The sequence below is a fragment of the Salvia splendens genome, chromosome 15, assembly GCF_004379255.2.
Source record: "Salvia splendens isolate huo1 chromosome 15, SspV2, whole genome shotgun sequence".
Lineage (NCBI taxonomy): Eukaryota > Viridiplantae > Streptophyta > Magnoliopsida > Lamiales > Lamiaceae > Salvia > Salvia splendens.
In genome coordinates this window covers 8896514-8908647 of record NC_056046.1, presented here as the reverse complement: position 1 = coordinate 8908647, position 12134 = coordinate 8896514, and the positions used below count along the sequence as shown (strand labels likewise).

At 38.0% G+C, this 12134-nt stretch overlaps 2 protein-coding genes and 1 pseudogene across 4 annotated transcripts; 2 read left to right on the top strand and 1 right to left on the bottom strand.

Moving 5' to 3' along the window:
* Positions 1–2143: 2143 nt before the first annotated feature.
* LOC121769059 lies at positions 2144–4046 on the top strand (annotated as a pseudogene).
* Positions 4047–6072: 2026 nt separating this feature from the next.
* On the bottom strand, positions 6073–9634 carry LOC121767838 (protein HGH1 homolog). Its single transcript, XM_042164159.1, has 9 exons — positions 9513–9634; positions 9303–9425; positions 8548–8745; positions 8263–8347; positions 7908–8056; positions 7255–7368; positions 6618–6749; positions 6367–6480; positions 6073–6252 (listed from the first exon to the last, which is right to left on the bottom strand). Exons 1-9 carry the CDS (start codon positions 9564–9566, stop codon positions 6205–6207), a joined length of 1017 nt encoding a protein of 338 aa, XP_042020093.1. The 5' UTR covers positions 9567–9634; the 3' UTR covers positions 6073–6204.
* Positions 9572–12128, top strand: LOC121767840 (haloacid dehalogenase-like hydrolase domain-containing protein 3). 3 transcript variants are annotated; one of them, XM_042164161.1, is made up of 10 exons: positions 9572–9651; positions 9839–9961; positions 10048–10164; positions 10297–10379; positions 10876–10959; positions 11097–11172; positions 11272–11344; positions 11490–11563; positions 11650–11743; positions 11825–12128. In XM_042164161.1, the coding sequence occupies exons 2-10, from the start codon at positions 9847–9849 to the stop codon at positions 11889–11891; spliced, it is 783 nt and encodes a 260-aa protein (XP_042020095.1). In that variant the 5' UTR covers positions 9572–9651; positions 9839–9846; the 3' UTR covers positions 11892–12128. The 3 variants fall into 3 exon arrangements, with proteins under 3 accessions (XP_042020095.1, XP_042020096.1, XP_042020094.1); XM_042164162.1 differs by lacking the exon at positions 9572–9651 and having other exon boundaries at positions 9696–9961; positions 11650–11739; XM_042164160.1 differs by lacking the exon at positions 9572–9651 and having other exon boundaries at positions 9702–9961.
* The last annotated feature ends 6 nt before the right edge of the window (positions 12129–12134 follow it).

The window sequence follows — 12134 nt, the reverse complement described above, 5'->3', positions numbered from 1 at the left end:
TTTTAAATAAGTATATTAAAATTATTAATTATGAATTATTATTATTATATAATTAATTTTAATTAAAATTATAACTATAATTAAGCATCAATTATAATTTGAATTATATTAAAAATAAATTAAATATTTCTCCATCCGTCCCTTGTTACTTGCACTATTCCGTTTTGGCTCGTCACAAACTACTTACACTATTTATAGTTTAAGTTAGAATTAATGTATTTAATTAACATGTTAGATTAAGTTAAGAGCTTCTTTATTAAGTGATGTCTCATTACACTTAAATTCTAATTTAATTACACTAAAAATCAATTTCAAATTTATGGCCTAAAAAGAAAAAGTGTGAGTAACATAACATATGGAGGGAGTAATTTGTAACATCTTAATAATAATATTAATAAGGCCATCCACAATAGGCGCCCAGCGACCGCCCAGCCGAGCGCCGGCGCTGGGCGGTTCGCTGGGCGATCTATTGCAGCCGCCCAGCGGGCGATTGGAGAGAGAAACCGCGCAGCGCTGGGCGGTGCGCTGAACGGTCCGTTCGGCGCAATTGCAGCGCCCGGATCGCCCAGCGCACCGCCTAGCGCGAAAAAATAAATTTTTTTTTCGAAACACTATATATACGCGATTTGTTCGTCATTTTCATTCGCACCACTTGTTTTAACGAGTACTCTCTCTATCTTAATTTCTGTTCAAGATCAACAACGCAAAATGAGTAATGCTGGTGGTAGTAGTGGTGGTAGCGGAGGGGATGCTGAGGAGTACGAACGTCGAATGGCCGAGGCGTTGGATGCCTATACGACCAACGCGATAAACCAATGGATGGAAAGGGCCTTGCAGCCGGCGATACCTCGACCTCCCCCAGTGGTCCACCGCCGCAGTGTGATTGATCGGGATCACGTAGCTGCACATCAGCGCCTATACGAAGACTACTTCGCACAGGAGCCTCGGTTCAACGCCAACCTTTTCAGGCGTCGTTTTAGGATGACCAGGAACCTGTTTATGCGTATTGTCAACGCTTTGGAGTCTCGATATCTGTATTTCCGCTTCAGACACGATGCGTCTGGCAGACCCGGCCACACACCTATTCAAAAATGCACTGCGGCAATCCGACAGTTGGCCTACGGAGGCGCGGCAGACATGTGGGACGAGTATCTCCACATCGGTGAGACGACTGCCTTGCAATGTCTGAAGAATTTCTGTCTGGGAGTGATAGAAGTATTCGGTGATCAGTATCTGCGAAAGCCTACCCCCGAAGACTGCCAAGATCTGTTGCGGATGCACGGGAGTCAGCATGGGTTTCCGGGTATGTTAGGCAGCATAGATTGTATGCATTGGGACTGGAAGAACTGTCCCGCAGCCTGGAAGGGGTTCTACACGTCCGGCTACAAGGGAAAGAATCCCACGATGATCCCAGGAGATGCGAAGAAGACCTACTTTGCGGCACGGCAGGAGTCGGCGCGCAAGGACGTGGAGCGCGCATTTGGTGTGCTCCAGTCTCGATGGGCGGCAATTAAGGGTCCAACGCGTTTGTGGGAAGTCCAATGCATTGCTGATATCATGTACGCATGTATTATCATGCACAACATGATTGTCGAAGATGAAGGTGGCGAACTGACCAATTGGGTCAACGACGATAATGAAGCCGGTCCAAGCCACGGCGTGGCCGCCCCCAACGTACGGAGTGGGGTACCTCACGATGAAGCCGGCCTCTTACAAGCACACGCCGACATGCGCCAAACGACGGCTCATATTCGACTCCAAAAGGATTTAATCGAAGTTTTATGGGCACGGAGGATTGACCGCCGTTAGTTTTTTTTAATTATGTAATTTTTTTTAATTAATGTACTTTTTATATTTTATTAATATTAGTGAATTTTCTCGTTTTTGTGTCGTAAATTTAATTCCGTATATTGTGTTATTTTTAATTATTTTATTTTGTATATATTTGTTAATAATGATGTGGATAGTATGTGGCTGGGCTATGGCTGGGCTATTTGCTTGTTTTGATGATGTGGCAGGAGGATTTTTAGTGCTGATGATGTGGCAGTGGCTGGGCTATGGCTGGGCTATTGTTGGGCTATTCATATTGTGGATGACAGAAGAAAAAGATAGAGAAGATATATGATACGGAGTATATCTATACCAAAACCAGATTCCAAGAATGAGCTCCAAACATACTGCTATATTTCTGGATAAAATTTTGTCGAATTCTCCGTCTAAATTCTCTACTTTTGCCGTCGCCTCTCCACGTTATGAGTCATTTATTGTACCAAGATCCAATTTTGATAATGTTAGCCATAAATTAGACACTTTTCAGCTTATCCCAGATTCGATTTCGAATCTTTGCGTGAAGCCGATGATGCTGTTACTCTGTTTCGGGAGATGCTAAGAATGCGGCCGTGCCCCTCCGTCTTTAATTTGACGAAATTGTTGAGTGTTGTGGTCAAGATGCAACACTACCATGTCGCCCTCCATCTGTTCGACGAAATGCTTAAAAGGGATCCTCCTCTAAATCACTACAGCCTGAGTATTGCGATCGATTGCTTTTGCCGCCTGAAAAGACTGGATTTCGGGTTTGCAGTTTTAGGCAGTTTTTTCAAGCGCGGGTACGAGCCTACAGTGGTGACCTTTAACACACTCATCAAAGGGCTTATGTTGGTTCGAAAGATCGAAGAGGCTGCACAACTGTTGGGGAAGTTGTCGGCCGAGAAACTATGCGATCCCAATCAACGCACGTATAATGCTATGATTAATGGGTTATGCAAAGCTGGAGGTACTTTCAAGGCGCTTGAATTGCTCAATCTATTGGAAAACGAAAGCTGCAAACCTGATGTTTATGCTTACAATATAGTTATTGATGGTCTTTGCAAGGATGGAAAAGTGGATGATGCTCTCCAACTCTTGTCCACTCTCGGTGATAAGGGGATATCACCCAATGTTGTGTATAATTCAATAATCGAAAGGCTATGCCATTATAATAGAGGGAACGAGGCTGAAGACGTGGTGAAGGAGATGCTGGCTAAAAATATCTACCCAAATGTGGTTACCTATAGTGTTTTGGTAGATGCTCTTTGCAGAGAGGGGAGGATGGGAGAGGCGGAGCGTATGTTGGTCATTATGAAGCAAATGATGTTCAACCCGACATTGTTACATACACAAGCTTGATTAATGGATATTGTATCCGAGGAGACATGGATGAAGCTGAAAACGCTTTCCAATTGGCAAGAGGAATCCGGCATCAAGGTTAATTTTACGAGCTATTGTACTGCAAAAATGGGCGAGTGGATGAAGTTTCACGTCTTTTTGCTATGGTTCGTGCCAAAGGGTTTGAACACGATGTGGTTTCCTATACCATAATGATTGAGGCCTTATTTCGTGAAGGAAAATGTGAAGATGAAGATGGCTTCAAATTATTCAGAGAGATGGAAGCTCGTCGAATGTCTCCTGATGTAAAGACTTACACTGTCTTGTTGGATGGTTTTTGCAGAGCTAATCGTATTGATGAAGCATTTTCCATGCTACATACCATGGAAGACAAAGGCGTGATTCCAAATATAGTAACATATAGTGTCCTCATCGAGGGATTGTGCCATAATGATAAAGTTTTGCAAGCAAGGGATGTGTTCGACGAACTTCCATTCAAAGGTTTGCAGCCCAACGTCGTAACATATACTGTTCTTGTTGGTGCGTATTGCAAACGGAGGCAGATGGATGAGGCGAAGGATTTGATGATGCAAATGGTAAGCAACGGTTGCTTACCTAACACTGTGACGTACAATGTTTTTGTGCAAGGTCTTCTAAAGTGGAACAAGATCGTGGATGCGATTCCATTGTTGGAAGAGATGGATTCAAGGGGATTCAAACTCAACTCCGCCACTTTTTCTATGTTGATTGAACCTCTGCAAAGAGAAGGCCAAGATAAGGCTCTCTTTGATATAGTCTAGAAGCTTGTACCAAAGGACATTTGGTCTTGATTGAAACTGGTTAAATGACATTAACTATGAATTTTGAATGTGAGAATGTAAAATTAAACTTTTTGTGTTTTATTTTTTAATGTTGATAAAATTTGGATATATATATATATATATATATAGAGTTATAATTCATATTTCTATTGAATATGAGATTGATAGGATCTAAGTTTTGATAATTCTTGAAACGAAGCTTGCACTTATTCACTAAAAGTTCTCTTATTCGTTGGCTTAATTCCATCTTGAATTGAACTTTTGAGTAGAGGAGGTGATCCTACCGGAATGCATTTTCTCTCACCCTCTCTTTGTCAAGTATATAGCACATTATAGACGAACTTTAGTGCCATCTCTTTCAACCTAAAAAAATCAACTCTTGCACAACTATTTCCAGATAGTCCAGAAAGTGATTTTTTTATTTTTGCATGAAGGTAGAAATTTAAGTTGACTTTGAAGTAGAATAGTGAATAAGACAGGAATTCATACAAGGAAAGAGGGAGAGAGGAATTCGCATAATAAGCAGAATAGTGCAAAGGAAATAGTTATTTTCACTATTCTTCTCTGCATAATAAAAAATATATGGTTATTTTTTATTTGAAAAAGAGAGAAAAACATTAACTATATAGCTTTAAAATAGTAGTAGTAGAAAGTATTAAGTAGATTAGTAAAAAATATATGGTTATTTTTTATTGAGGTTCGACGTAGCGTTACAAAAATAAATGCTAGTAATTGGAAAATAAAGAATTAAAATTAAAATCAAGAAAATTTTAAAATAAAAAATATAAATACAATTTAGTCTTAGTATATCATATACTCTCTCTGTCTCATTAAAAATGAAACGTTTTTTTGGGTTGTTCCATTAAAATTGAAATGTTTCATAAAATAGAAACAACACCACCTCTATTTTCCTTATTTATTGTCGTGATGACCTGAATTGCTAACCTATTAGATTGAGAAAAAACGTTTTATCAACTGAGTAGCGTTTCATCGTCTTCACAATAAGTCATCTTTTCGTGTATGGCCAAAAATGCCATCCATGGCAAAAAATTTAAAATGTGAATTTTAGGGTGAAAATTAGCATCAAGTACTAAAAATGTAATTTTTAGGTACCAAAAGCGATATAAAACAAAAATTAGGTACCATTTTTGTACGAAAGTGAAAAATCAGATACTCTCGTCGTCCCACAATAATTGTCACTTTTATTGTGAGCACAAATTTTAAGAAATGTAAAGAAAAGTTAGTTGGAAAAGTTAATGGAATGTGAGACTCACTTTTTTATATTGGTTTTATAATAAAATATGAGTGAAGTGAGTTAATAGAATGTGAGACCTACTTACTATTTATGGTAAAAAAAAAATAAAGTGTGACAATTATTGTGGGACGGAGAAAGTTGTAGTTCACTCTAGAAAATATTTTCAGAAACTTAGATACTTCTTCAACCAGAAATAAACCCCCGTTTTTCAAAAGTGAAGAGATTTTTATGAATTTAGAATCTGAAAATTAATCAATTTTACTTTTATTTTCTAGTTATGTCTTTTTTAGATTGAATCGAAAGTGATCATATTCAAGTAATAACTTAGATTTCTCATTTAGACTTGGAACACAATTAGAATTCCAATATTGATTGGAACACAATATTCACTGAAAGCATATGTATATATTTCACATCACCTGTTGCCAAAAATATATATATATATATATATATATATATATAGGGGAGTGTTATTCTCCTATTCATCCCTTAGATCTTTTATTCTTCTTAATATGAGCCGTTAGATCTCATTCATCAACGGTCCAGATGATCTGCATTATTACACTATAATGGTGCATTATTAGTCGGTGTGCATTATTCAACTGAAAATCTGCATTATTACACTATAATGGTGCATTATTAGTCGGTGTGCATTATTCAACAGAAACTCTGCATTATTAAATGACACGTGACACTAATCTAACCGTCGGATGACAAAATCGTGGGTCTGAGATCAAGAAGGAAAAAGGAGAAAATATACAAAAAGGAAATGAATACATCCCTATATATATATATATATATATATATATATATATATATATATATATATATATATATATATAAAATACAACACAATTCAAGAAATTATCTAAGCTGTTGATAACCTGTGCTCACGCTGATGCCAAGGAACACTGCACTGTTCGATCAAACCGATGGAGCTATCCTCCCAACCGGAAATTCATAATAACAAAGGGAGGGCTGCTCCTATGTTGCCAGTGTGGTGTCTGTCTCCACGCCATTCTCTTGGATCAGCTGGTGAAATATGAATAATGTAAGTTAACGACTTGTCAGATGCACCAGTGATGATGTAGTTCAGTTAATTGCAAAAATGATGCTATTGCGGGAAGGGGGAGGAAGTAGGCCTACCAATGAGCCAACTCGTTCGAATGCCTCCATTATTTGAGGGTTCTCCTCGTTTTCGTACCCTACTTGTAGTATTCGAGGACCATTAATGGACCAGAAAGCCCTCCTGCCGGCTTCCTAGAAGAAGAAACGATGGTAAACACTACTTTTGCATACTGTAGGTAAAAATAATATAGGCTAATCCACTAAATAAATCGCCCATTAAAAATGTCCCTCGGTAGTTTTTGTCTTAGTGGAGGGATAAGCTAATTCACCTGTAAGACGAGTAGGTATATAGCATCAAGGGCTTGAACACAAATTTCTGGGTCATCTACTGCTTCACGTTCAATTGAGAGTGCACTCCCAAGTTCAGGGGGCATTTTAGATGTATCTTGCTCACTGTATATCTGTTACAGATCAAAGGAATACAGAAATATAAGATGGGTGATAAAATGCATGTATAAAGATTACATGGTTCACCATTACTCCGCAACATGAATGTCGGGCTACATAGCCAAACCACACAGAATTCTTTACCAGAAAATTTTAGATCTTATCATTTGCATTAGCTCCCTTTACATAAGGCTATACATCTCTGGCTAGGTGCTTATTCGTTTGGTACAAGAATTTCAGTCTAAATCAAGATTACTACTAATCACAAGAGTTCTGATAAGTGATATCAGAGATTACTATCATTTTCATTAGATCACTTTACGTAACTCGTCAAGGGCTATACATATCTGGCTAGGTGCTTCTTCGTTTGGTACAAGAACTTCGGTCTAAATCAAAAGATTACTACTACTAATCACTAGAGTTCTGATATCAGAGGTTATGGAGAGAAGAAAAATAATGGGAAGGGCAAACAAGAAAAAAATAGTCGAAAGAGAAAACTGGTTTTCAAAGAAAATTTACCTTTTCTCCAGCTACTGGAAGTAGTAGAGCAGGCCAGAGAAACTCTGATACAAGAAGCAAATTTTGCAGCTGGTTTTCTGCTTCAAAGCAACAATTTCGAATAGTTCCTGAAACCTGTAAAAAGAAAATATAACTAGTATCAGAAAACATTCCATAATTCCCTCAAAAGGTGCTAACCTAATGTCTTAGAGCATATAAAGCCATTCTACTTTCTAGCTGCTAGTTCTATAATCATCCAATCCAAACTATTCCTTCAGAAAGACACCCCAAGAGTTTTGGTTCGAATGCAACGCAAGCATTTTGGACAGGTACATGGATAAACTTGTTTTAGTTACTAGCTGTTATCTACTTTCCTTTTGTTTTCAACAACCCCTTTTCAAAACAGAAAGAAATAAGAATAAAAATACATGTAAAGTGAACTACGGAGAAGTACCAGAGATGTAGATAAATTAAATGGACAAAAAACAGTTGATCACTATATGACCGGTACATTAATATTGCGGACGATAGATAAACAATGAGGGACTAAGTTTAGATTGTTTCTATGGATTTATGTCCATGCTCTCATACTCAAGCAATATCAAACAAAAAACAGGGTAGTAAATCTAGTAGTAGTATCTACGGAGTAAGAAAAGAAAGACAAAATGAAATACCCCTTTCTTTCGCAATGGGCTTGGTGAATCAAATTGCCTGATAATTTGCTTCAGAAGCCCTCGCTTGGGTTCCAGTAGAAGCTTTCTTCCTGCTTCTTTCTGTGATATGTTTACAAGTATAGAAGCCACATGTTCAAAAGGATCATCACCTAGTAAGGGTAAAAAAGATGACAAAGGTTAAGCCATCAAATATAATTGTAGGATGATTGGATCCTGAACTGCCTAAAGAATGACCAGAAACATAAGATAAATCACATACACTACCAGAATAGGATTACAACTTGTTTGACGTTCCTGCAATACTTGCAAAGATATTGAAATGATACAATACATAAAGAATGGAAGGAAAACTGACCTTTCCTTTCACTAGAACAAGATGAAGCACAAAATGATCGAACCAGCTTCATGACGTACAGACCTTGCATCTTCTCATCTCCATTCTGGAATCCAGAATAATATTCACTATATTAATTTTTGTTGACCAATCTTTTGAAAAACTAGGATACAATAAACTCCAACAGCATTTCAACAAAAAATGCACAGTTTAAGGCCGATGACTATTCAACTAAAGAACTTTCATATAGTACAACACCAGAAATAAAAGGACAAAATGAAAAGCCAAGGAAATGGTAATGGTAACCTGAAGTAAAGACTCAATTCCAGCATCCAGTTGTGTTACATTGACAATAAGCATGACCAGTAAGTGTTTTATGTCGCAGTCTATTCTGTAAAGTATATCCATCACAATTTTGACAATACCCATCTCAACCATCTTTCCTGCCAAATCTGGTACTTGTGACAAATTAACAAGGGCTTCTGCAGCAGGTTCAGACACTTCCTAAACAAATACTGATGTCAAATGTTACAAAAGAACTAGCAGCAATCCAAGATACAATATCGTCTAACTTTTCCATTCAGATGAGAAACCAAATAGCAATCAAATAGGAGTGTGTCTGTACTTCAGCTCATCTTGTCTACATGACTAACAGTTCAACGGAGTTAAACTGAATTGGATATATGACTTTACTGGTGGCACATCCAAACTAGAGAAGCAAAAACTCCATTTAGTTCAAGAAAAGTTAAACGGTTAGCAGTATATTCTCAGCTAACAGGCTACTCTCAACGATTTGACTTGATTATTTAGGTGGATTTAAGTAACATTCGAAATCTTTATTAACTTCTCTACCATGCCTTGATTTTCCATTCAGCCACTTTAAGTACTCCCTTGCTAATTTCGAAACTTCACCAAAGTAAGTGACCTTTAATTTTTCATATCATCCTAATTTAACTAGTGAATACAAACTAATCAAGCCTCTCCCAAAAATCATACATCAAACAAACAATTTAAGGAATTCAACTCGTCAACTATCAACGAAAAAATAAAGATAAGGAAACCTTTTTCTCAGCAAGGAGGCGACACAGAGACGGAACAGCGACGGCAGAATATTTCCCGACAGACTGTAAGCCATCTTCTGAACCCGTATAATCCCGAAAAATATTTACCGCAGCCTTTTTAATCTATATTGCAAAAACAGTAAAAAAAACCTCATCAATTGAAAAAGTTACCGAAATTAGCAGAACAAAAAGTGAAGCAGAGATGGATACAGGTGGAGAATCATGTGAGAGAAATCCGATGAGTTCTTCTAGCTCAGTCGCCATGGCTGCTGCTCCAAGTTTTTGAGCAACGAATTTAGTGAAAATGAATTTTCATAGAAATTTAATTGCGAGGTTTAAAGCCCAATCCGTAAGTAGCTCATAATTATGTGTTGGGCCATATTTTGCCCATTTATTCAGCCTAATACCAGTATAACTAAAAATAAATCTATCATTTACATTAAACATATAAAAATTAATATCAAATCCCAAATTTGTTGGGATTGAATTAGCATTCAAGCATTATTCCTTCTTGTTGATGATATTGTGTTGGTCAGCTGCAACAATGGAGGTCGCCAATCTCTTCAGAGCCGTTAAACCCTTCAATTTCAAGTTCAAGCTCCCAAAACCCACACCTCTAAGATTCTCCTCCGTTTCGTCAGCCTCCACAGTTCACAGAGGTCATAATTCATCTCGATTTCGCATTGATCTTATTCTTTCATTGCCTTCAAATGGCGTTAGTTTTGATGGCTTTTCCACAATTCAGGTAATGATGGAAAGCGCGAGAGGGCGTATGACGGATTGTTGTTGGACGCCGGTGGCACGTTGCTGCAATTGGCGAAGCCGGTCGAAGAAATTTACTTGACCATCGGCACAAAATATGGTGTGAGATTAGCGATCTTCTCGAATTTGTTTCTTGTTTTGGTGTATAAAGATGAAATCTTGGAATAGTGGGTGTCGATAAATTGGTGAATTGTGAAAAGGGGGGTTTATGGTTTTGTGCTGATTTTTTCAGGTCTGCAGTCCACTGCAGCTGATATAAAGCAAGGTTTCAGAAGGGCTTTCTCTGCAACATGGCCTCAGAAACTTCGATACCAGGTGCTTAGTTTTGGATTTTTCAAAGGTTTGGAATATTCATATGGTAGTTAGTTTTGATGTGGCATTCTTGAAAGGTAGTATGAATGATTGCAGTGTTTGATTCATTGAACGGTGTCCTGAGTGTCTGTTGGTAGTTTTAATGTGTGTATATAGGCATTCTTTATATGAATGAATGATTGAACAGCTTCTCATTAGTGCTTGTTGATTTTAGAGACCAAAATGCTCACCAAAGTTGTAACGTTAGCATATGGTAGTTTTCGTGTGTCACTTTGAAAGGAATGGGTGATTGCTTTGGTTGATCAAACAGTCTAGTGTCTAAGTTTTGTTGATTTTAAAGGACGAAGCAGTGAAAGTGCTTCTTTTTCAAACATTAGGGGAGTATATGATATGGTTGGTTTAATGTGTGCATTGGGCATTCTTCCAATCAAGAAACGAAACAAAGGTTGTGACAGCACATTCCTTTGCTAACTGGGCTCCGATTATGTGTTTAGTACAGGGTGATGGCAAGCCATTTTGGAAACACGTCGTTTCTGAAGCCACTGGCTGCGACAGTGTGGACTACTTTGAAGAAGTGTACGAGGTATATTTCTTCAGTTTGGCTGATCTAAACAGCCCTATTTGTTTTCTATCTTGTTTTTTATGGTTTATGAAAGAATGGCTAGGACAGGAACAAGGCTGTATTAATTTATTTGATTGATCTCATCATATCTTCACCAGTACTATGCCAATGGTGATGCTTGGCATCTTCCTCAAGGAGCTCATGAGACTATGGTATCCCTGAAAGATTCTGGAGGTCATCTCGTTACTTTACACAACCACTTTCTATATAAACGGTATTGTTGCTCTTTATACCTGCTATTTACATCTCTACTGAAATGAATGGCTGGTGCAGTTAAACTAGCCGTTGTCTCCAACTTTGACTCTCGCCTGAGGAAGTTACTCAAGGACCTCAATGTATTACATCTGTGAGTGGCATAGCTTGCTTTTCTAGGTACCTCTTATTTCAAAATGTATTTGTTGGTGATTGAGATATAGATCTATTTTTCCACCTCTATGATCATGGTTAAATTTTGGCTTCTCTCATCATATCCTGATTGTTTGTGTTTCTAGGTTCGACGCAGTCATCATCTCATCAGAGGTTGGATACGAAAAACCGGATGAGAAAATATTTAGAGCTGCTTTAGGTAGGGCCCAAATGCTACCAATAGATGTTATTTTATGGTACTAGTTTCTACTAAATTCCTAGTGATGTACATTGGCAATGGTGTAGGTCAAATCTGTGTAGGGACGAGCAGAGCAGTTCATGTCGGAGATGATGCAACGGCCGACAAAGCAGGGGCTAATGCTATCGGAATTGACTGCTGGTGGCCGTTTTAGCCTTTTTTACAAAACTCAACTTCCTATGCATTTCTACTTGTAACACAGTTCCTTACCTGAATGTGCAGGTTATGGGGGAAGGATGTGAATAGCTTCTCAGATATACAAAATCGCATCCTCCAATCAGAGCCCTAAAATCACGCTGTGCAAGCTTGCAGGGAAACGAGAGCGTTGCAGTCCTAACCCGGGCAACGAGTCAGCTTGTATCCCCGTTTTTCCTTTTGAACTTATGAGACATTGGTCAAGAGAGTTAAGGAAATAGTATAGAATGTGATCTAGAAGAGGAATAAGTTTCTTAACTTAGCCATACTCTTGTGGTGTATGTATAATGCAAATCCTAATTTAAATAAAATCCAGAAATCAGTTGAGAAATTGGCT